Here is a 26,080-nt window from a genome sequence, read left to right on the forward strand (position 1 = left end):
GCCCGATGGTAAAGAACCACTTTAAAAACTCTAGTATCTGGATCTGGATCTTCACACTAATCAAATCACTTCGTCCTTGTCGCACACCCAACCTGTCCAACAAGTTTCGGCTGAATCAGTCCACAACGTTTTGAGATATCCTGGTATATATAGTTTTTAGCCCTGTTGCTCAATGGTGAATAATCCCTTAAATTCTTATATCCGGATTCAGGTCTTCACTACAATCGAATCGATTCGACCGTTGTCACACACCCACCAAGTTTCGTCCGCCAAGTTTGTGTCCAAGTTTCGTCCGAATCCATCCTTGACTTTTGAGATATCGTGTTATACAATTGGACTGTGACATTCATGATTCCTACATTCCTGGTCCTGTGCTTTGTGTATCCGCAGCTTTTCACGGGCGCAAAAAAACATTACCCATCCACCCAAGGACTTACTTGGTACTTTGTCGATTATCCTTTTACACCTATGGGTAGGGATCTCAGGTTAACATTTTTGACATTTTCTGTTTGAGGAAAATTCCTTGTTCACAGAGATGATGCAAACTCTTTGCACAGGGAGGAGAGGGAAGGGGGAAGAAGATTATAGATGGGTTATGATGTGGGGAGTGGGGTTGTTTGGTTTCTTGCATAATTAATTTATCACCCATTTTTGATCGAGAACCACGAGTGATTATTTAATTATATATCTATTGTTTAGTTTTAAGTCTCGTGATTCCTTTAGTCCGCACATATTTAACGTATAATATATGGTGTAAATCGCGTGCCGATTAGCGAGGCTGGTTCATGGTATGGTAAGTAAAAAGGAACTTTTAGTTAGAATCTAAAATAAAATGAAATTTCAACACAAGAACTGTAATGCCAGGATGTTTAAAATTATGCAATTTAATTCAATATCTATCTTCGTAAGATAAGAATACGGTACTTTCTTCACGCTGAGACTCCAAGCAGTTAAAACAGCAACTACTTCCGGGATCAAGATGTGCTTTGGGAATTGCGCAAGATCGAAGCAAAACAAACGGGTACATTTTCCCTTATGAATCACGAACCGCCGGGAACGGATCCCCCTTTTTCCCATTGAAACGTTGCCCCGACATTCGCGGATTCGATATTCGCGGCATTTTTCAGGAACGCATCCCCCACGAATGTCAGGGTCCGACAGTACTGTATATCGTTTTTAGCCCCATCACTCAATAGTGAAGAATCACTTTAAAAATTCGAGCAACCAGATCCAGATGTTCACCAAAATCGAATCAATTGGTCCTCGTCACACGACCAACGTCTCCTCCAAGTTTCGTCCGAATCCGTCCATAACCTTTTAAGATATCCTGCTCACAGACAGGCAAACAGACAGGGCTGAAAAACATAACCTCTGTCCACCTTCGGTGGCGGAGGTAAAAATAGTCAAGTTATAGCCATAGCAGTTTCTGCCTTTCCACAAAATATTGATTAATTATTTGTGCAATGTCCCATCTTGATGGATGTATTCCCTGTCTTGGCACTTGACCTTGCTCCTGCTAATCTGTCATTGCTGTTCCCAAACAGCACAACGGTCGGGCCAAGTTCAACCCTGTGTAAGGTGTACACGCTGATACCTGTACTTGCTGGGAACAGGGATAAGCGAGGCCTGGCGCTGGATGGAAAACTTAAACACGAGGACACGAACCTGGCCTCCAGCACCATGTAAGAACGGATGCCATTGCCTAAAGCTGCACATATCAAGTGTTTGGTGTTTTCTTTTCCTTGGGATGTGTGGAAATGTGTCACGAGTACAATCCTACTCCACTCTTCGTCATTGCAATAATATCGATCCGACCCCAATTTTATTTTATACACCTTGTGATGTGCTTTTCATTTTTCACTTAAATGTATCTTCTCTTTCCCGCGTGTGCTGCTTTGCTCGGAGTGATCAGTTGTTGGCCACTGACTTTGATCCGTGCTCGCGAGCAACGCACAACATCCCATGAGATGATTGCGTGGGCATAAGCTTTATGAAGAGCAATCTCTATTAACTCCTTGCTAGACTGCCATCATGACCTGAGACTAGCATATCCTCCCTGATGAGCAGTGTGGCTCACGTTAGTAAGTGACAACATATTTCAAGTTGCAAATTTGAGTCCTGTAATCATGGCCAGGCAGTCCGAGTGATTAATTAAGAATCCGTTTGGCAAATCACATGTACGAGTTTCAATCGGTGGTCTAGATCAGTGGTCGGCAACCTTTTTTTAGTGGTGGGCCAGATCGTCATATGGCCGTCCGAGCATGGGCCGGAACGATAACCGAGTAGTCAGAGGTTAGAAGAGTTTATTTTTAATTTTAGATGAATTGCCAAAAGTGAGGTCTGTATATGGTTTAAACATGGAATGGTATGGTTTTCGTGTTGTTCTGTCAGTGCGAGCTCTGTGCCTGCATTTTACCGTGTTGTGCGGCAAGCACAATACATAGGAAGACAAAGCCGAGCGTTTCTCTGGTCTGAAGTCCGAACCGAATGCGTCTATGCGGGCCGGACGGAATATCTATGTGGGCTGGATCCGGCCCTCGGGTCGTAGGTTGCCTACCCCTGGTCTAGAGCACCCGACACCTTAATATCCTGTCTGACCCAAAAGAGCTGCCCTGTTAATTGGTACGAGTAGTAATGCGAATTTTGGCCTGTGTTAGATCCCAGTCTGTGAGGTTCGACAGTAAGGAATGGAGAAGCTCTTTATAACAAGCTTACTTGTACTCAGCCTACCCATGTTTCCCTGTGAACCGCTCCCCAATACACTGTATAGTGAGTGCAGCAGAGTGGTGATGCATCACCGACCTATTTGCAATGCAGTATTTAAATAATTCATGATGTTAACATCGCTTCCTTTTATTCTGTTGTAATTGTACAACGTGAGCTTTCATTGTTGAACGAACCCCTCAAGTTATTCCACCTTCACACACGTGTTTGCTCGTGGTTGGTGCCAGAGTGCGGGATGGAGTGAGCACAGACATCCTGGGAATCATCGTGTCTTACCGGGTCAAGGTCAAGCTGGTGGTTACACGTGGAGGGTAAGAAATCACGACCTTTCGATGTTCCTCCCCTCCCTCATGTTGTTTGACACGACTAATTTACAATTCCTCTCTTTTATAACTGATTCATCGGATTAAATTCCTGCTTTTTTGACATCTCACAATTCCCATCAACTCAATATTTGTGGAATACAGCTGCGTGTTTGCTTTTACCTGTGATATGTCACCATGTCATGTTTTAGGCTAATTGTGTCTCGAAACATGTTTACTCGCATGACAAGGCACCTTTAATGCCACCGCACACAAATCTCCACTTTCCTTCTTTAAGTGCAAAAGCAAATAGAGAAAGGGGGTTGGAGGTGGGTACGGGGACAGGTGCAGGAATAATTATTGAATAACCTATTGCCAACACACCTTGCAAGTTCCTTAATGTTCTCATCTCTAAACATGAACCTGACATAAAATGCATTCATGTCCATTTGTTTACCGACATTATTGATTTGCGCACCTATTTCGTGTCTCAGTATTGAATTACATGAATGATCCATTATGAACCCTGGTGTTGGGCTAGCGGCTAGGGTGCCAGCTTAGGATCCTAGGATCCTAGGATCCTGGGTTCGAATCCCGGTCGATCGCTGAATTAACGCCAGGGGGGTTGACTCAGCCTGTCATCCTTCCGAGGTCGGCTAATTGAGTACCAGTTCACTGGTAATTCCCTGCTTGTCGTAAAAGGCGACAAAAAGGGTTGGCGGCAGGAAGGGCATCCGGCCGTAAAACATTGCTTCAAAAAGGGGACCAAAAAAAAAAAAAAACAACAACCACGGTCCCCGAAAAAGGCCAACCCCCGCTTTGCGGGGAAAAATGGCATCTAAAGGTGTTTTTTTTATTTAAAATCCACTATGAACTTTGTTTTGGATTGTTTGATATTTGTTATTTTTTTTATTTTTTATTTTTTTTAAATTTTTATTACGACATAGCCCGTAGGAAAATACAACAACACAACAGGCATTTTAAGGCCATTTTCCCTGCTAGAGTGGGGGTGAGCCTTGCGGTCCCCATGACAATCTTCTCCATTTTGCCCTATTTTAAGGCTGGGGTTCCGGCTGTTTTTGTTGACAGCACACTCCAAAGATAACACTTCGACGTGTAGGGCAAAAATAGGGCAAAATAGTAGCCCATAGGAAAATAAAAAACCACCTTTAGAGGCCATTTTTCCCCGCAAAGCGGGGGTTGGCCTTTTTCGGGCACCGTGGTTGTTGTTGTTTTTGTTGGTCCCCTTTTTGAAGCAATGTTTTACGGCCGGATGCCCTTCCTGCCGCCAACCCTGTTTGTCGCCTTTTACGACAAACAGGGAATTACCAGCAAGCTGGTACTCAATTTGCCGACCTCGGAAGGATGACAGGCTGAGTCAACCCCCCTGGCGTTAATTCAGCGATCGACCAGGATTCGAACCCAGGATCCTAGGATCCTAAGCTGGCACCCTAGCCGCTAGCCCAACACCAGGCTATTCACCAGGCAACACCAGGCAACACCAGGCTACACCAGCCCGTAGGAAAATGCTGTCTGGAAAAGCGTTTGTCCATCCGGTGTATGTATGTCCCTCACAAACGTCCACCAATCAGAGCTGAAGATCTGGTCACATGACAGGGGACAGCAGATCCTCCACTCAGCAAATCTATGCCGTTGTTGGACTATCGGTCTTGTTTTTGAAAAGCCCATGTTGTCATTTAGTTTGGTCTCCCTTATTCGTAATCGTGAATATCAAGATTGGGAGTAGGGTGACCAACTTGATGTCCAAGCATCATCAGGAACAAGATTCACTTGAGTTTGCTGATATGTAGTGACTGGATCCGCCATCACACTCACTCAACTTGTTATGCTCCGAGCTTTTGTATCAAAGAGATAGATAGATAGCTGGCAGCTATATAAGTATGTGCAGCAAGACTCGAGGGTTGTGGGAGTTTCCAATCGGTGCCAAGTTGCTACATTTAATGAATCTCGGTGAGACCACGTGGCGCCTCACAATACACTTACTGACAATGGGGCAGGCGAGGGCTTGTATTGGTACGAGCTGGTTGTGGTCTCACGGCGGCGAAGAGACTGGAGCAACTCGGTCCAAGAAAGCGAGAAGCGGCAAGGGTGAGGGGTAATGCAAACGAGGAGCGGCGATGCAAGCGATCCAAAGTGATGATCCCCAGAGGTCGGGGCTAGTGCATCTCCTCTCCTGCACAGCGCCAACTGCCTCCCGGTCCTGTATTTCACATCCGCGTCGTCCTCCCAGCATTTGTGCCAGCCTCTTGAAGCCGCCTGTCCCGTCATTGACTGACAGCCTGTGTGTGTGGCACCTTTCTCTCGCCATTACGCCCGATGTTGCATGCCCATAAAAAGTCTCATCCCTTTTGGGCTTCTGTAGCACATCTCGCCGCCATGCCCCACACACACACGCCAACAGTTCGTAATTGTCCTAAGCGCTTTCTTTGTGCCGTTATTTCACAAAACCTTCACCTGGCCTCACCTTCCAAACAGGAGGTTTTATGATATACGACCTTACCCTGGCTATATTAAAGGTCAACACTCACCAAAACCACGGTGCACATATTAAATATAATCTAGCCTAACAGGTCCCTGTTACATGGTTATCTAACCTACTCGAAACACACAGACCATGTTACATTTACCACAGTCTAGCTATGGCTTCCCCACACCCATTTCACATAACAATATATTTTCGTTACTACTGCTCTACTTTACTGGTTCCAATTAATCTCATCTTCATTTGGGATTGGATGTAGAAGGTAGATTGCACTAATCTTTCATGAACTGGCCTGACATTTCACTGGAGTTGTTTCGGGCAGGAATTTGTAATTTTGTGCCATGGTGCCGGCGATACTCACCTACTCTTTGTGAAAGACACCGTGGGATCCTTAACCTCTACTAACGCTGGCAGACAGGACGTCCTCAGCTCAATGTCCATCCAGCTTAACACCCACCCAGGGACATCACCCTCTGTGATGCAATATCCTGCCTGCGAAAGACCAATCCGCAGTTTGTAGTCATGCCGAGGATCAAACCCAGACTCGACAGCTCAAAGGTTACTGACCACAGCACATCAGCAAACTCGAGTGAATCCTGTTCCTGGTGATGCTTGGGCACCTTTTCGCCATCCTGCCGGGCATGTGTTTTCTTACTCAAACAACAACAACAGGCATTTTAAGGCCATTTTCCCTGCTAGAGCGGGGGTTAGCCTTGCGGGCCCCATGACAATCTTCTCCATCTTGCCCTATTTTGTGCATCTCTCCTTGTTAACCCCCTTGCCCGCATTTCTTCTTCCACCATCTTTAGCCAAGTCTTTCTCGGTCTTCCCCGTCCTCTACTTCCTTCTACATTCATTTCCATCACTCTTCTCAACCAGTCACTTTCATCCTTCCTCAACACATGACCAAACCATCTCAACCTGTTCCTCTTCACAGCATCAATCACAGGCTCTATTCCCATCATTTTTCGCAATTCATCATTTGCCTTCCTCTCTCTCAACGATACTCCGCACATCCATCGAACCATTCGCATTTCCACCCTTTCCAACCTTTGTTGCTGCTCTACGTTCATTACCCATGTCTCGCTCCCATAAATCATAACACTTCTCACACATGCAGCATACACCTTTCCCTTCAGCTTCAACGACACTCCCCTCCTCATCAGCACGCCACTCAGTTCCCGAAACTTCTTCCATGCACATCTCACTCTAGCAACCGTTGCCGAGTCTGATCCACCTTCTCCATTCAGCATGTCTCCGAGGTAGCAAAATGTTTTCACACCTTCCAGCTTCACGCCGTCTCCAAGATCCAACTCAACATTTCCTCCATCTGCAGCTCCCTCTGTGCACACCTTACATTTGAATGTAGGTGCCACACTGGTTACTGACCCTCTCAGACCACTACATTTTTGATGAACCCACTCAGCGCACATTGTACATTGAATGGAGTTCACTCCGGCACCCTTCCTGCACACAGCACAGGGCCACTTCGCAGTTCTTTCCACCTCACCACATGCTTTACCACTTGCCATCACCTTCGTCTTTCCGATATTCACCTTCAGACCTTTTGTCTCCATACATTCCTTCCACTTGTTCATCTTTTCCTTCAGTCCATCCATACTTACCGCAATCAACACCAGATCATCTGCATACAACAACTCCCACGGTAAACCTTCCTTTACGTTCTGAGCCAGCACCTCCATCACAGCTACAAATAGTAGTGGACTTAGTACCGACCCCTGATGCACTCCCACCTTCACCTCAAACTCACCACTGTTCCCGTCCTTCGTCCTTACAGCTGTGTGTGCTCTTTTGTACATTGCCATCACTACTCTGATCAACCATTCCTCCACTCCTAACTTCCTCATTGCCCATGTCAATACTTTGCGTGGAACCCTATCCAATGCTTTCTCCAGATCAACAAACCCAAGAAACAACTTCTTCCTCTTCTCCATGTACTTCTGCAACTGCCTCACAATAAAAAGCGCGTCTGTCATTCCTATTCCTGGCATAAATCCAAACTGCATTTCGTCGATCTTCACTTTCTTCCTTATCCTCCGATCCAACACACTTTCCAATACCTTCATTCCATGCTCCAATAACTTTATCGCTTGATACGAGCCACACTCTAGAGGGTCACCTTTCCCCTTGTATAGAGGGACGAGGGTACTCAGTTCCCAATTCACTGGAATGCGGCCTTCTTTCACCGCCAGATTACAGATCTCTGTCATTCTCTTCACACCCCAACTTCCTGCTGCCTTCAACATATCTCCCACAACTCCTGTCGGCCCTCCCGCTTTTCTACTCTTCATTGCTTTTATCGCTTCCTCAACTTCCTTCTCAGTTATCTTCTCTGCCGGTCCTAAAACTGGGTTACTCTCTATGTTGCCATCCCATTCATTCTCTGTATTCAACAGCATTTCCATATATCTTTTCCATCTTCCTTTAATTCCATCTGGGTCCACAACGATTTGTCCCACTTCATCCTTCAAGCAACTCACCCCCATCACATCAGACCTCTCTTTCGCTATCTGCTTTGCAATCCTGAATACTGCTCTCTGACCCTCTTCTGAATCCAAGCGTTCTCCGAACATTTTCCTACATGCCTCCTGCGCCTTTGCTACCTCTTTCTTTGCAGCCTTCTTGGCTGCCTTATAACTTTCATGCTCTGCTGTTTCTGCTCCCGTACCCTTCGCCTTCTGCCACTCCTTGAACTTCTTCCTCTTCTCGTCCATCCTCTTTCCAACTTCATCATCCCACCACCATGTTTCCGAGTGCCTCGGTGGTCCTTTTGTCCATCCACATACCTCACCAGCGACTCCCAACAGACTAGCTTTCATTGACATCCAACCACTTTCAAGCTCAACCACATCATCCTCTACCCTACTCAGCCTCTCTTTTAATGCCTCCCTTATTGTCGCCTCTTTCAACCTCCACACTTTCATTCTCGGTTGGTACTTCACCCGCCGAGCTCTCCTCGCACCTTTCACCCTTATGTCGCAGACAACCAAGTGGGGCTGTGAAACAGCCTCCTCCCCCGGGATCACCTTTGTGTCCCGGAGGTGAACCCTGTCTCGCCTACGCACCATCAGGTAGTCAACGGTTGTCGTCGACCCACCCGGGTTACGTGTATGTAACAAGCTTATTATCCTCTTTCTGGAACTGAGTATTACAAATCAGCAAATCAGCTCCATCAGCAAACTCCAAAATCCTTTCACCTTCTTCATTTCTCACACCATAGCTCACACCATTTCTCACACCATTTTTTACTCGTACTTGTATATTGGAAAAATCTAAAACTTTGCATATTTGGCAAAAAAACAAACATTTCAACAAAAACATTGGGTTTTGATTGTTTTTATGATCGACCTATTTGTTCTGTTTGTTCACTTTTCAGTGACATTACTAACCTGTTAAAGCTGCAGCTCCACTCCTGGCAAATATCTACAAGAAAATAATTTCCTGTTTGGTTCAGCAAGGCTTATCACAAGTCCACAGGCGGCGCGACATTCGGTTCATGCACAATGATTGTTTCAAGTGTTCCATTTGCTGCTTTGTCAGCTTCTTGTGGTGGTTATTAGGCTGTTCTGAGTTTGTTGTTGGATACGCCTCAATAATTGCTTGGCTATATGCACAGTTCTCATTGGCTGATAGAGACAAGCAGCACGTCGAAGTTTTATCTTTGTAGCGTGCTGTCAACAAAAACAGCCGGAACCCCAGCCTAAGCCGCTGTGTTCTCCCCGATAGACAATTTCCCAAATGATGCAATGACAACTTGGTCGTCTTACTCTAAGTTTACGCTCATTTAAATCCTCTTTGAAAAGTTCACGTGGTCATTTTAGCTTCACCTCCCTTGTTAGTTGTAAACAAGCATCAAGACTGGGAGTAGGATGGCCAACTTCATGCCCAAGCATCATCAAGAATGGTGATAATTTCCTGTTTGGTGAGGGCCAGAAACCGAATGGATATATTTGCATATTTACCTTGGAAATGTCTGAATGCCTTCAATAGATGCCCCACTATTGGTCTACAAATCCCCTTTTAATACATAATATATTTAAATAAATTTCATGGTTTTCTTGTTTCAAGAAAGCGGCGAAGGTGCAGTTTCAAGAAAACCTTTCTTATTTTAAGAAAATACCTTCTTCCAAAGAAAAGCTCTTAGCCCCCACCTCCAGTGACCCTGTAGGCTTTGTGGTGGGCAATATCCCATAAAAATAAATAAATAACACGAGCCTCGACTTCGTATGCAAAAAAATAATAATAATGATATCACACTCCCAGCCCCGTCACAATGAGGAAGACAAGATTGGGGATGCTAGCGAATCCCCCGCCTTGGCGTTCTTCTGAAATAGAAGAGTCGTTTTCACTTTGGGGAGAAGAGAACATGCAGGTTGAACTGGTATTCAAAGCTCGGGGGATGAAAAGATTTCAGCACAGCTTTGATCCAAGGGCCTGAAAAGTGTGCGAGGCACAAGCAAGTGAACGACCACAACAGGAAAAGTTGGGTAGTGCTACAAATGAGCCGGTACTATGATAAATTAGATGTCATCTTTGGTAACAGCCATGCAACGGTCGTCATGCATACATATGGTTGCATGGAAGGGTGCACTGCCAAAAATAATTTTCTTGAAATAAAATTTTTGTGAAACAAAAAAACCATGATAAGGTTTTCTTGCGGCAAGAAAACAAATTCTTATGGTTTTCTTGTTTCAAGAAAGCCTTTCTTATTTAAAAAAAAAATACTTTATTTCAAAGAGAATTATTTTGGGGGTGGGGAGACGCAGGTCCATCATGTTTGCATATACACTGTACTTTATTTCAAAGAGAATTATTTTGGGGGTGGGAGACGCAGGTCCATCATGTTTGCATATACACTATGGGGTGTTTTTGCTTTCAATATTTTTGTTTTCTTGTTTCAAGAAAGCCTTTCTTATTTAAAAAAAAACAAACTTTATTTCAAAGATAATTATTTTGGGGGTGGGGAGACGCAGGTCCATCATGTTTGCATATACACTATACTTTATTTCAAAGAGAATTATTTTGGGGGTGGGGAGACGCAGGTCCATCATGTTTGCATATACACTATACTTTATTTCAAAGAGAATTATTTTGGGGATGGGGAGACGCAGGTCCATCATGTTTGCATATACACTATGGGGTGTTTTTGCTTTCAATATTTTTGTTTTCTTGTTTCAAGAAAGCCTTTCTTATTTTAAAAAAAAAAACTTTATTTCAAAGATAATTATTTTGGGGGTGGGGAGATGCAGGTCCATCATGTTTGCATATACACTATACTTTATTTCAAAGAGAATTATTTTGGGGGTGGGGAGACGCAGGTCCATCATGTTTGCATATACACTATACAGCACAGTACATTAAATCGATTGTTTCTTCCTGCTATCGTGAAGCTATCGTATCATGGTGGCAGATAATGAGCTGTTGTATTTAAACACTCATGTTAATTTCATGTCAGGGATGTCGCCGTGGAGCTTCCATTCACCCTGATGCACCCAAAACCAACAGAAGAGGCAGCAGCTAAGCAAAGCATAGGTGAGTTATTATGGTGTGTGTGTGTGTGTGTGTGTGTGTGTGTGTGTGTGTGTGTGTGTGTGTGTGTGTGTGTGTGTGTGTGTGTGTGTGTGTGTGTGTGTGTGTGTGTGTGTGTGTGTGTGTGTGTGTGTGTGTGTGTGTTCTCATCTCGTTTTTTAAAATTATCTCCACCATCTGTGATGAACAGAGGTTATGTTTTCACCCCCCGATGTTTGTTTGAATGTCTGTTTGTTTGTTGTGACGAAAATTGAAATTTTTTGTCATATGTCAGTCTATCTCATTTGTTGCTTTGTCTGTGAGTGCGATAACTCACGAACGCTTTCAGCTATCTTCGTCAAACTTTACCAGATGATTCCAAAGGACAAAAGTGAGGCTTTCAATATTTTTTTGACTAAATAGGCCAAAGGTCAAGATTCTCTCGTTTGTTTGTCCGGGCTATATCTCAGCAGTCCTTTGAGCTAGGGAGCTGAAATTTTGGCACAATAGTGAGCACATGCTTTGGCAAACACAGTATTTTATATATTTTTGATTACTTAATGAATGAATTAATTATTGATTAATTAAGTACTTATTTATTTTCTTTCTCATCTGGGCAATATCTCAGGCACCTTTTAAGCTAGGAAGCTGATATTTGGACATGACAGTGACCAAGTGATGTGGCTATAAAGGATATTTTTGATTTATTGATTAATCAATTAATCGATTAATTATTTAATTTTTCGATCAATTACATAGATAATTTTCAAAAAGTTACAGATTCAGATGAAGCAGTGGTGGTTTGAGTGTGCTATTTCGCCATTTGATTAAGAAATTAATTAGTTTACGATTATTATCATTTATTTTAATTACACAATTGATCAATCAATTAATTGTATATCTAGATTTTCATCATACCTGTCATGCTACCGCCTGGCGCATTATTGTCTGTTCGTTTGTCTGTTTATTTGTTTGTGTGCAGGATATCTCAAAAAGTTGTAAATGGATTCAGCTGAAATTTGGTGGGCAGGTTGCATGACTGACAAGGACAAATTTATTCGATTTTAGTACTGATCCGAATCCAGATTCGGGATTTAAAAATTTCTTAAAGTGATTGTTCACCATTGAAAGATAGGGCCAAAACCGATATAAAGCACGATATTTCAAAAGGTTGTGGACGAGTTTTGACAAAACTTGGTAGATGTGTTGGGTATGTGACAAGAACAAGCCAATTAGATTTTGTTTCAGGTCCGAATCCAGATCCGGCCTATCATTGGGATACAAAACATAAACTGTTCAGCCTGGCGGAGGTATGCGCTCTACAGAGTACCGTTCCGCGTTTTATTCTGTTCCATCAGTAATGCATGCTAACTAGTGATAGTTTTCACAGCAGACTTTGAATTGCACCTTCGTCACTGAACCACCTTTCGAGGCCATTTTTGCCCGCATAGCAGGGGTTGGCCTTTTTCAGGCAACGTGGTCCCCTTTTTGAAGTGATGTTTTATGGCCGGATGCCCTTCCTGCCGCCAACCCGGTTAGTCGCCTTTTGCGACACACAGGGAATTTCCAGTGAACTGGCACCTTCGTCACTGACTCAGATTAATCAACCTTGACACACCTGTGCACCTGTAGGTTGGTACTGTACAGTTTTTGAATCAAGTGAAATTATCCATTTCATTGTTTTATTTCTAAATTATATCTTCATACTTACTTTATTTTGAAACCTTTTAAATGGCTAAATTCATCCCGTGTAATTAACATCCTACGCATCGTCATTCAATTTTTTACTGTGCAGAAACTTATAAAACGGAAAGTTGCTCTTACGGTTCGGGTCCAGGACAAGAATGTTTCGAGCACAGTATTATGACATTTTCTTCGTTGGGGAATTGGCTTTGTTTTGTGAAAGGACAGTTCCAAAACACTCTGAAAGAGAATGATGAAAATACAATCTCGATCAATTTATGTATCAATGGACTTTCTCAACTACTGTACTTGTAAAAGCTCATACGAGTATGTTCATCGCCGTGTGAAATGCAGTGTCACTGACGTTTCGAGCATTAGTCCTTCGTCACGGAAAAAATAGAAGGGAGAGGGGAGAGTTGTTTCATTTTTTTTATTTTTATTTTATTTTTTTTGTATACAAGATCGAGGCTCGTGAAAGAGCGAACATTAATCACACAGAAAGACAAACCGACACATAAAACATATAACATCGGGAGCGGTAGACAAGATGGGGAGAGAGGGGGAAGGACACAAACACAACATTTGAGAGCAGGGACCGAGAGACATGGAGACATCGAGAGATCTGAGAGAGGGCGAGGGCTTTGGGAGGGGGGGGGGCATGGGAATGCCCCCCCCCCCAAAAAAAGAAAAAAAGAAAAGAAATTAATTAGTTTACGATTATTATCATTTTTTAAAATTACACAATTGATCAATCAATTAATTGTATATCTAGATTTTCATCATACCTGTCATGCTACCGCCTGGCGCATTATTGTCTGTTCGTTTGTCTGTTTATTTGTTTGTGTGCAGGATATCTCAAAAAGTTGTAAATGGATTCGGCTGAAATTTGGTGGGCAGGTTGCATGACTGACAAGGACAAATTTATTCGATTTTAGTACTGATCCGAATCCAGATTCGGGATTAAAAAATTTCTTAAAGTGATTGTTCACCATTGAAAGATAGGGCCAAAACCGATATAAAGCACGATATTTCAAAAGGTTGTGGACGAGTTTTGACAAAATTTGGTAGATGTGTTGGGTATGTGACAAGAACAAGCCAATTAGATTTTGTTTCAGGTCCGAATCCAGATCCGGCCTATCATTGGGATACAAAACATAAACTGTTCAGCCTGGCGGAGGTATGCGCTCTACAGAGTACCGTTCCGCGTTTTATTCTGTTCCATCAGTAATGCATGCTAACTAGTGATAGTTTTCACAGCAGACTTTGAATTGCACCTTCGTCACTGAACCACCTTTCGAGGCCATTTTTGCCCGCATAGCAGGGGTTGGCCTTTTTCAGGCATCGTGGTCCCCTTTTTGGTGATGTTTTATGGCCGGATGCCCTTCCTGCCGCCAACCCGGTTAGTCGCCTTTTGCGACACACAGGGAATTTCCAGTGAACTGGCACCTTCGTCACTGACTCAGATTAATCAACCTTGACACACCTGTGCACCTGTAGGTTGGTACTGTACAGTTTTTGAATCAAGTGAAATTATCCATTATCCATGAAGGGTAGGCAGGGACAGAAATTTAAAAGGCTAACGCTCAAAATTAAATCCTGTATCATCCGCACCTCGTTTCCCTTGGCAGTTGATGCTTTCTTATAATCCTTGGTTGATAAAATCTGTTTATCTTGTTCGCCAGCGCAGACCAATACTCACCTTCAAAGACACTCTTATTCCATTGTAGTTGGCATTGTGCAGATTCGAGAATTCCTTTCCTTTATCCAGAAGCATTTTTATCAGAATCTGTATCGTGGCTTGAAAAGGGGAGCTCCTTTGTGTATTTATGTAAAGTTCAAAACTGTACATATCGGTGACAAATTGTTCCCACAATATATCTTCAAATAGGGTTGGCGTCAGGAAGGGCATCCGGCCATAAAAACATTGCCTCGAAAAGAAAACCATGACAATTACAAGTGCATATGGGCAGGGTGCAGCCCGAAGTGGAGATCGGTTTCTGAGGTTTGGGACATGGAATGTAGGGACAATGACAGGGAGATCAGGAGAAGTGGTGGAAGTATTGGTCAGAAGAAGAGTCGAGTGGACATATGTTGTGTGCAAGAGACGAGATGGAAGGGAAGTGGTGTGAGAATGGTGAAGGGTAGGCAGGGACAGAAATACAAGTTTGTGTGGCAAGGGTGCCCGGAGGGCGTGAATGGTGTTGGTGTCCTGTTTTCAGAGGAGTTTGTAGACAGTGTGGTGAGTGTGACTAGAGTGAGTGATAGGTTGATGATGGTGAAAATGATGATTGGAAAGATCTTGGTGAACGTCATCTCGGGATATGCTCCGCAGGTTGGTCGAAGCATTGAAAAGAAGGACAAGTTCTGTTGTGCGATAGAGAAGCTGATGGAAAACGTGAAAGATGAGGAAGTTGTTGTGGTGGGAGGAGACCTGAATGGACATGTGGGAAGGAGTATGGATGGTTTTGAAGGAGTTCATGGGGGTTACGGATATGGTGTGAGAAATGGAGAAGGTGAAAGGATTTTGGAGTTTGCTGATGGAGCTGATTTGTTGATTTGTTGATTTGTAATACTCAGTTCCAGAAAGAGGATAATAAGCTTGTAACATACACGTCAGGTGGGTCGACGACAACCGTTGACTACCTGATGGTGCGTAGGCGAGATAGGGGGCACCTCCGGGACACAAAGGTGATCCCGGGGGAGGAGGTTGTTTCACAGCACCACTTGGTTGTCTGCGACATAAGGGTGAAAGGTGCGAGGAGAGCTCGGCGGGTGAAGTACCAACCAAGAATGAAGGTGTGGAGGTTGAAAGAGGTGACAGTAAGGGAGGCATTAAAAGAGAGGCTGAGTAGGGTAGAGGATGATGTGGTTGAGCTTGAAAGTGGTTGGATGTCAATGAAAGCTAGTCTGTTGGGAGCCGTTGGTGAGGTATGTGGATGGACAAAAGGACCACCGAGGCACTCGGAAACATGGTGGTGGGATGATGAAGTTGGAAAGAGGATTGACGAGAAGAGGCAGAGTTCAAGGAGTGGCAGAAGGCTAAGGGTACGGGAGCAGAAACAGCAGAGCATGAAAGTTATAAGGCAGCCAGGAAGGCTGCAAAGAAAGAGGTAGCAAAGGCGCAGGAGGCATGTAGGAAAATGTTCGGAGAACGCTTGGATTCGGAAGAGGGTCAGAAAGCAGTATTCAGGATTGCAAAGCACATAGCGAAAGAGAGGTGTGATGTGATGGGGGTGAGTTGCTTGAAGGATGAAGTGGGACAAATCGTTGTCGACCCAGATGGAATTAAAGGAAGATGGAAAAGATATATGGAAATGCTGTTGAATACAGAGAATGAATGGGATGGCAACATAGAGAGTAACCCAGTTTTAGGACCGGCAGAGAAGATAACTGAGAAGGAAGTTGAGGAAGCGATAAAAGCAATGAAGAGTGGAAAAGCGGGAGGGCCGACGGGAGTTGTGGGAGATATGTTGAAGGCAGCAGGAAGTTGGGGTGTGAAGAGAATGACAGAGATCTGTAATCTGGTGGTGAAAGAAGGCCGCATTCCAGTGGATTGGGAACTGAGTACCCTCGTCCCTCTATACAAGGGGAAAGGTGACCCTCTGGAGTGTGGCTCGTACCGAGCGATAAAGTTATTGGAGCATGGAATGAAGGTATTGGAAAGGGTGTTGGAGAGGAGGATAAGGAAGAAAGTGAAGATCGACGAAATGCAGTTTGGATTTATGCCAGGAAGAGGAACAACAGATGCGCTTGTCATTGTGAGGCAGTTGCAGGAGAAGTACATGGAGAAGAGGAAGAAGTTGTTTTTTGGGTTTGTTGATCTGGAGAAAGCATTCGATAGGGTTCCACGCAAAGTATTGACATGGGCATTGAGGAAGTTAGGAGTGGAGGAATGGTTGATCAGAGTAGTGATGGCAATGTACAAAAGAGCGCGCACAGCTGTAAGGACGAAGGATGGGAACAGTGGTGAGTTTGAGGTGAAGGTGGGAGTGCATCAGGGGTCGGTACTAAGTCCACTACTATTTGTAGCTGTGATGGAGGTGCTGGCTCAGAACGTAAAGGAGGGTTTGCCATGGGAGTTGTTGTATGCAGATGATCTGGTGTTGATTGTGGAAAGTATGGATGGACTGAAGGAAAAGATGAACAAGTGGAAGGAATGTATGGAGACAAAAGGTCTGAAGGTGAATATCGGAAAGACAAAGGTGATGGCAAGTGGTAAAGCATGTGGTGAGGTGGAAAGAACTGGGAAGTGGCCGTGTGCTGTGTGCAGGAAGGGTGTCGGAGTGAACTCCATTCAATGTACAATGTGCGCTGAGTGGGTTCATCAAAAATGTAGTGGTCTGAGAGGGTCATTTACCAGTGTGGCAGCTACATTCAAATGTAAGGTGTGCACAGAGGGAGCTGCAGATGGAGGAAATGTTGAGTTGGATCTTGGAGACGGCATGAAGCTGGAAGGTGTGAAAACATTTTGCTACCTCGGAGACATGCTGAATGGAGAAGGTGGATCAGACTCGGCAACGGTTGCTCGAGTGAGATGTGCATGGAAGAAGTTTCGGGAACTGAGTGGCGTGCTGATGAGGAGGAGAGTGTCGCTGAAGCTGAAGGGAAAGGTGTATGCTGCATGTGTGAGAAGTGTTATGATTTATGGGAGCGAGACATGGGTAATGAACGTAGAGCAGCAACGAAGGCTGGAAAGAGTGGAAATGCGAATGGTTCGATGGATTTGCGGAGTATCGTTGAGAGAGAGGAAGACAAATGATGAATTGCGAAAGATGATGGGAATATTGCCTGTGATTGATGCTGTGAAGAGGAACAGGTTGAGATGGTTTGGTCATGTGTTGAGGAAGGATGAAAGTGACTGGTTGAGAAGAGTGATGGAAATTAATGTAGAAGGAAGTAGAGGATGGGGAAGACCGAGAAAGACTTGGCTAAAGATGTTGGAAGAAGAAATGTGGGCAAGGGGGTTAACAAGGAGAGATGCAGAAAATAGGGCAAAATGGAGAAGATTGTCATGGGGACCGCAAGGCTAACCCCTGCTCTAGCAGGGAAAATGGCCTTAAAATGCATGTTGTTGTTGTTGTTGTTGTTGTCCATGGGGTTCTTTTCTTTCATTAAAAGTGCTTTGCTTGAGCCTTTGAGCTTCTTGTTGCTGATATGCTTTAAACATTTGATTGCATTCTTTCATTGTCACACATTGTGAGGCTCAGATTGGCCACCACGGGACTGCTGGTTTGCATAATAGCTCAGATTGTGGTTGTGCCACTGCTTTGGTGCCCCCTGTCGGTCAGAACGCAGGAATTCCTAATTTGCTCAGAATGCCGGTGGTTGTTGTTGTTTCGTATGCAGCCTGTGGCTGCAGGTTGCATCATTTCTCTGGAAGCGCGTTTGTGCCGCTGATGCAGTGCCCCAATTACCAGTGAGCTGCTACTCAATTTGCCGACCTCAGAAGGATGACAGGCTGAGTCAACCCCCCTGGCGTTAATTCAATGATCGACCAGGATTCAAACTCAGGATCCTCGGATCCCAAGCCGGCACCCTAACCGTTAAGCCAACACCAGGCTATGCCGGTGGTAACTTGCCGACACTTGGCAAAAGATAGTGTGGGATATTCACTGTCCACCAATTGAATGTCCTTCTGATACACAGCGCGCACACTGATGTCACACTCTGCATCCGAAACATCAGCATTACAGTTTATAGCTCGGTCGAGATTCAAACACAGATGAGACAGCTCAAAGGTGAGTGTGCACTGAAAACTTTTGTATTCAAATTCCCTATTGTGGTGTTCCTACAATGGCCTAAGTAGCCTGGTGTTGGCTTAGCGGTTAGGGTGCCGGCTTGGGATCCTAGGATCCTGGGTTCGAATCCCGGTCGATCGCTGAATTAACGCCAGGGGGGTTGACTCAGCCTGTCATCCTTCCGAGGTCGGCAAATTGAGTATCAGTTCACTGGTAATTCCCTGTGTTGTGTCATAGGAGGGGACTAACAAAGTTGGTGGCAGGAAGGGCATCCGGCCATAAAACATTGCTTCAAAAAGGGGACGAAGGTGCCCGAAAAAGGCCAACCCCTGCTCTGCGGGGGAAAATGGCCTCTAAAGGTGGTTCTACAATGGCCTAAGTGGCCATTTTAATCTCTGTCATAAGGTCAATCATCCTTGAAACTTTTGTCCACATTGAATCACATTTGGCATAGTTTTAAATTGCTGGGTAGTGGTAATGGACCATGACTGGATGGGAAGTGCTGTTTGGCATAGGTGGGTGGTTGGAGGGTGGTTACAATTATAGATCTGTTATGGTCGTTTAACCATGAACCTTTCTTGGATTCTACAGGAGAAGAGGAAACGAATGCTCCACTGGACACCAACCTCATTCAACTGGATGCCTGGTGAGCAATTTCTTAGCGGTCTTTCACCCTCTTGCTCTTAAACAAGCTAGTGGTACTAGCTCTTAAACGAGCCTCGATTTTGTATAAAAAAAACCCCCAAAAAATCCCCACTTTCACCTGGGCTAGATAAATGAAGCACACAAACCCAAAGCCATTTGGTCAAACTCCATCTCGCCCTTGCAGCGATGACATCGTGTTCGAAGACTTTGCACGGCATCGTCTGCATGGAATGAAAGAAGAGGAAGAGGACGAGAGCCCGTTGTGTTAACGGGTCGGTCTGGTGGAAGTCCATGCGAAACAACGGAGGTTCCATGCAGAGTGATCTCTGGGGCACTGGGATGAGCAGTGAGGGGAAAATACTCAACCTTTTGTCCATAATTTTGGTTTAAATAGGATTTTTTTTTAAACCAAGATTGGAAGCTATTTGTATTTGATTGATTGTACATGAGATACGTATTTGGATGGAGGGATGTTGTTAAAAAAAACCCTTTTTATCCAGGTTTTTCATTCTGGATGACTGACATAACCACATATTTTCACTGGATGATAAAACAAAGTATTCCTCATTATGTAGTTATTGACCACTTGGATTTTTTTTTTTATGGAAAAGAATGTATTCTTGCTTATATTTTGGATTCACGTCTAACGTTGTCTGCGCTCATGTTTACTTTTTTAACAGGTGGTGTTTGTCACGTCAAAGTATGCATCATTTTTAATATATCCACGTGCTAACGTTTCCATACCTGTTATCCCGCCGTGCCAGAGCGCCAGTTTTTGATCGGTTTACCGGAAGTTGCAGCCAAAGCGGTTTCTCAAGTGTGGCTCACGTGACAGCACACGTGGAGGTGCAATATTGTTTTGTACCGACGTCGATTGCCGTAATCTGTCCAAAGGGATTTGTTTACGCATTTGCAAGTATTCAACCTCCACATAGGGGGACCAGGAATTTGTAGATCATTTCTTAGCATAACATGGCCATGTGGTGGTGTCACCGATTCCGAGCTCATTTCCGGGCCATTCTACGTAAACGATCCTCTTTCACGCCAACGAACTGGGATTTTGTTGCTTGGCCTGGTGTGTGATTGATCGATGCCATAGTTACAGCAGTCCTTTGACTTGTGTTCCTGGTAGTTGGTATTTGCACTCCAGAGCAGGTCTCGTTGCTGCTGTGTACCCAACCCTCCGCTGGCTTTTGGGTGTTTCTGAAGCTGCAATTGCATGGCCTGTGGTTGTACCAAACAATTATAAAGAATATTTGTACAGTTTATTTTTTACAGGATCTCAACTATCCGGATGTGTTTTAGACAGACGGGCACTTTCTAATTTGAAGGTTCATTCATAAAATTCTGCCAAACTATAGAACACTGAAATATTTACATTTGAATTGCAATTGTTGGTCAGTTGTTCACCGTCTGATCCCAGCCATGTTTCGGGCTTGGCTATGGACCATTGGTCTGTAGAGCGTGAGGTGGTGCTGAGGCACAAATTTGGAGATCTTGTTCAGGGTACCGGTGACGATCACCATTTCTTTACAAATACATCCACCAGCATCCAATGCCGGTGTATTTGGTCCCATCCGATAGCCCATGTTTGGATGTAACGCCCTGCCTGCAAAATTCCATAGTTTACTGCTTATAACCACGAGGGCCATCCATAGTCTCAATTATCATTCTCCCATGTCCACATCTCTTCAGCCCTGTGACCCTCTCCACCCTCTCCTTTCTTCTTGCTCCTCTTCCATTCCTCCCAGTCCGCTACCCGTTTGCGATGTGTCCGTACAATTTCTCTGCTTTTTCCATTTTCTCCTCTCCCGGTCTGTAAATCTGTTGCCCTCTCCTGGTCTGTAAACCGATAGTGCTGAGGTCATTGGGAAGGTCAGATTCAATATTACTGCCGTTTGGAGGAAGAAAAAAAAATCTGTTATTTTAATACAAAGTTTAAGGTTCATAATGGGACACCCACACACACACATACGGACATACTGACGAGACAACCACTTAACACAGCTACTGAGCTTGGGGGGAGTGCTGTCACTTCTTGGGATACTCTGGGTACCAGCGACGTCATAACGATGGCATCGTTTTTCTCACCGTAATCAGTGGGGCATTTCCTCAGGACTTTCCTCCTCCCCACGAATGCCAACCGATGGGGATTGTCCGTGCTCTATCCTTTTAAATGCTGAATGTCAAGCAATGAAGCAGAATGTACCATTTTTTAAATCTTTGGTATGACTCGGCCGGGGTTTCAACTTGAACCGCCGACCTCCGGACTCAGAGCAGACGTTCTAACCATTACACCTTGAGACATCAATTTCACAAAAAGATCCTTCTGGGTATGAGCCAAAGTTTTTATTTTGTTTTATATTTTTGTCAAATACTCACTTGTATATCTTTTTAGCAAACCTTGCGCTCCATGATACATCCATTTCTCTCTGAGGTATCTCTGAGTTCTCTGAGGAACTGTCTGTTTAACTGTCTGAGGTTTAACTCCTGTGGTTTGCAGATGTTTGCACTGTCCGTAGTGAGGGTACATTCTGTCCTCTCCATTTCTAAAATCATGTCCATTGAAAATGCATTCCTTGTGTACATCTGCAGAAAGGTTTTTATCCTATGGTTTGCAACTGATCTCGCTTCACTAATATTATACCTGTATACTCCATAAACACTTCCAATACCAAATGCTTCGGTTCATAAGGTCAAAAGAATGAACTCGAAGCACAAACAGGTTTGACAGATGTAAAGTTTCCATTGTGCCGGAGTAATGCCGGAGCTGCGGTGCGTTGATCCCACATGCTACGTTCTGTAATGGCGCAAGCGTAGGTAAAACTCGGGCAGGACACCTCATGGGATTGTAAAGAAAGCCGCCATATGTAGAACTGTCCTCGAGGTGGGTGCAATCCCACAGCCGTTGTGTTCCAAGTGTCGTGTCGTAGTATCGTCCAGGTATTGCAAGCTTCCAAAGGAATTCCCATCTTTAAAATGGATGCAAATGCCAAAATCATTCCTCCGTGTGATGTGCTGTTGCAACTACCACTGTCTTGTTCTATTTTCCATACGAAGAGGGTGGTTAAGCCGTCTTGAGCATCACACCGAGATATCCTGATTCGGCCTTGTGGCAATTCAAAGGTTCGACGGACTACGTTCGGCTGTGATGTTGTTGCTTTAGAAGCGCAACTGACTTTCTGAACCTTGGACTTTCAGTTATTTTATGACGCTGGGTAAGTTTTGGACATCAAGCTCCTCTAGGATGTTTATTTAGTATTGCATGTACAAACGGCACAATTATCGAATACGAATTGGTTTACATTTTCCTGTCTCTGTGCTTGCTTCATTGTTATTATGTGCATGCCGCTTCCTCAGTTGTATCTGTCTCGCGGTCAAGTCAAATACATGGGAGAAATGCAAAAAAGCTTGTCCGACAAAAAAGGAGTCCTCATTTTCTTAGTACAGGACGCTAAGGAAAATAAATTGACCTTTAAAATGTTTGTTTGCAATTTGCTTTTTCAAAGATTATTCAATTTGGTTAACATTGAATTGCATCTCCGCAGCGTCGTAATTGGTATTCAACATTCGTCCTTAAGTGAGCTTTAGAATCTAGATAAAGGGAGACATTGTGTCCCCCAAAATGCATTTGTCAAAACCAATTTGGCGAATTTGTTTGTTCAGTGTATTGACCAATCTTGTTTTGGGCTTCGCTGCCGGGCCATGGACATGTTAATTGTATTTACTCTCAACTATTCAGAAGGACCAGACTAGGTTGTAAAGCTTGTACGAGTGTGCGTAACAGGGTGTGCAACATATTTGACACTGATGTGGAAATGTCTTGGAATTCTTTGCCACACTGGGGCTTTCTGAACTTTTCATCTTCTTGTGTCGAATTATAAGTGTTGATAAAATGTACTTGTGTTGCATGTTACGGGCATGATAAAAGTTATCTGAATAATGAACACTTGTGTGCGTGTTTCCTCTTGGCTGTGCGCTTTTTATTTTTTTATTGTATACAGAATCGAGGTATACAGTATACAGAATTCCCTGTTTGTCGTAAAAAGGCGACAAAAAGGGTTGGCGGCAGGAAGGGCATCCGGCCGTAAAACATTGCTTCAAAAAGGGGACCAAAAAACAACAACAACCACGGTCCCCGAAAAAGGCCAACCCCCGCTTACGGGGAAAAATGGCCTCTAAAGGTGGTAGTCTAAAGGTGGTAGTATACAGAATCGAGGCTTGTGAAAGAGCTAACATTTATCACACAAACAAATCAAACAGACAAACAAACAAAGTATATAAAAAGGGGAGCGGTCGACAAGATGGGAGAGAAGGGAAGCACATAAACACAACATTTGAGAGTAGGGACATCGGGAGATGTGTGGGAGTGAGAGGGCTTGGGGGGAGGTGGGGGGGGGGGGGGGGTGGGAGAAGTATACGCCTGTACCACGTCACCTATGATGTCATAATTTATCATTAAAACATTCTACCGGAGGGGGTTGTCTCCTAAGGTCAAACTAGCCAACTCCTGTGGTCAAAAGTTCGTGTCAGTTGGACTAACAGTTGTGGAGAAAGATTTTTTTTTTTTCATACTGATCAGATCAAGCGTTGTACTTCTCAATTTATGAAGGCACCGATGATATCATCATCAACATATCTTATTCCCCATGGTGAATACTTGACAATGAGCCTTGTTTCAATGTTTTCCCATTGAGCGGTTTCGGAGATATAGAGGTGTAACGTTTTTCCAAGATGGCATCCATACCACATGACCTATGACGTCATAATTATGGATCAAAAATTATACAGGCGTAGGTGCTCCTATGGTAAAATTTGGTGTCAATCGGACCAATGGTTGCCAATAAAATGAATTTTTAAAATGCAGACGTGTACGCACACATGCCATACGTACGTAAATGAATGCCTAACCCTGCTTTTCACTTCGCAGTTTCTTCCATCATCTTCACTCAAGGACTAATCGATTCGATTTTGGTCAAGATCTGAATATGGATTCGGATATGAGAGTTATTTAATTCTTGTCATTTTTCACCATTGGGAGATAGGGCGAAAAACGATACATAGCAGGATATCTCAAAAAGTTATGGATGGATATGGACAAAACTTGTTGGACAAGGTGTGTGTGTGACAAGGAAGAATCGATTCAATTTTGGTGAAGATCCGGATCCGGCCAGTACAATTTTTAAAAGTGATTCTTCACCATTGAGTGATGAGGCCAAACAGGCAGCGGTATGCTCTCTACTGAGTGCCGTTCTAGTTTTATCATATGTATTTCTTGTTGTGTATATATACATATACAGTCACGTGAGAAAGTAAGTACACCCCATGTAAAGTTTTGACTTTTTTCAACATATTTCACCATACAGCTATTTCATCTTCATTACAACAATATTGATAGATAATGGTGATATAATATAACAAATATCATGAAACATTTACATTTTGTAGTCCATTGTATAATTAAAATAAACATAAATGCAAATTTCGCATGTGGAAAAAGTAAGTACACCCTTGGCTCTAATAGGTGGTATTGCCCCCTTTGGCAGAAAACCTCAAGTCGGCGTTTCTTATAACTGTCTACCAGTCTCTGACATCGACTGGGAGAAATTTTTGCCCACTCCTCCATGCAGAATTCTTTCAGCTGTGCGATGTTTGAGGGGTTTCTTGCATGCACAGCTCGTTTCAAATCCCCCCACAACATCTCGATGGGATTTAGATCCGGGCTTTGACTTGGCCATTCCAGAACCCTCCATTTCTTTCTTTTCAGCCATTCCTTGGTGGATTTACTGGTATGTTTAGGGTCATTGTCATGTTGCAAGGTCCACCTTCGGTTGAGCTTCAACTTTCCGACAGATGGCCTCACATTATCCTCAAGCACCCTCTGGTACAATGAAGAATTCATCGTGGATTATATGATGGTCAGCTGCCCAGGCCCTGATGCAGCAAAGCTGCCCCAAACCATCATATTTCCACCACCATGCTTTACAGTTGGTATCAGGTTCTTGTGGTCAAATGCTGTCTTTGGTTTTCGCCAAACATGTCTTCTCGTACTGTGGCCAAATAGCTCCACCTTTGACTCATCTGTCCAGAGCACATTGTTCCAGAAGTGCTGGTCTTTGCCGAGGTGTTCATTGGCAAACTTTAGTCTTGCCCTGATGTTCTTTCTGGACAGCAAAGGTTTCCTCCTGGCACACCTCCCATGTAGATCAAATTCGTGCAGCCTCTTTCTAATGGTAGACTCGTGCACTTTGACATCAACAGTGGCAAGAGCTACCTGCAGATCCCGTGATGACATTCTGGGGTTCTTAGAGACTTCTTTCAGCATCTTGCGGTCTGCTCTCGGGCTGAACTTGCTGGGGAGGCCTGGCCTGAACAAGTTGGCAGTTGTTTGGAATCTTCTCCACTTGTGGATGATCTTCCGGACAGTCGAATGATTGATTTCAAATTGTTTGGAGAGCTTTTTAAATCCCTTCCCAGACTCGTAGGCATCTATAACCTTCTTTCTGAAGGCCTCAGAGAGCTCTTTTGATCTAGGCATGGTGATGCCGCTCACTTCAACAACAAAGAGCAAACCAAACGAAATGTCTGAGGTTTAAATAAGACAGGTTCCTCCAAGATCCTCTCTGACGATGTTCTAATCATTTGCACCTGAGCTGGTGCACCTGATTCTAATTTTAGATATTTGAAGTAGTGATAAATGTAGGGGTGTACTTACTTTTTCCACATGCAAAATTTGCATTTATGTTTATTTAAATTATACAATGGACTACAAAATGTAAATGTTTCATGATATTTGTTATATTATATCACCTTTATCTATCAATATTGTTGAAATGAAGATCAAATAGCTGTATGTTGAAATATGTTGAAAAAGTCAAAACTTTATATGGGGTGTACTTACTTTTTCACGTGACTGAATGTATATATATATATATTGTCGAGGCTCGTGGAAGAGC

At 43.8% G+C, this 26,080-nt stretch overlaps 1 protein-coding gene across 2 annotated transcripts in view; it reads left to right on the forward strand.

Annotated features, from left to right (window-relative positions):
- LOC137427705 (beta-arrestin-1) overlaps window positions 1-23,071 on the forward strand; it is a 101,494-nt gene extending 78,423 nt beyond the window's left edge. For both annotated transcript variants that reach the window (XM_068117387.2, XM_068117388.2), the window contains exons 13-17: window positions 1,545-1,682; window positions 2,952-3,035; window positions 11,006-11,082; window positions 19,071-19,125; window positions 19,309-23,071. In XM_068117387.2, the coding sequence (XP_067973488.1) occupies window positions 1,545-1,682; window positions 2,952-3,035; window positions 11,006-11,082; window positions 19,071-19,125; window positions 19,309-19,393 (439 nt within the window). In that variant the 3' untranslated portion in view covers window positions 19,394-23,071. The remainder of the gene's footprint in view (window positions 1-1,544; window positions 1,683-2,951; window positions 3,036-11,005; window positions 11,083-19,070; window positions 19,126-19,308) is intronic.
- The last annotated feature ends 3,009 nt before the right edge of the window (window positions 23,072-26,080 follow it).

Source organism: Myxine glutinosa, chromosome 5 (genome assembly GCF_964187855.1).
Source record: "Myxine glutinosa chromosome 5, kmMyxGlut1.1, whole genome shotgun sequence".
Classification (NCBI taxonomy): domain Eukaryota; kingdom Metazoa; phylum Chordata; class Myxini; order Myxiniformes; family Myxinidae; genus Myxine; species Myxine glutinosa.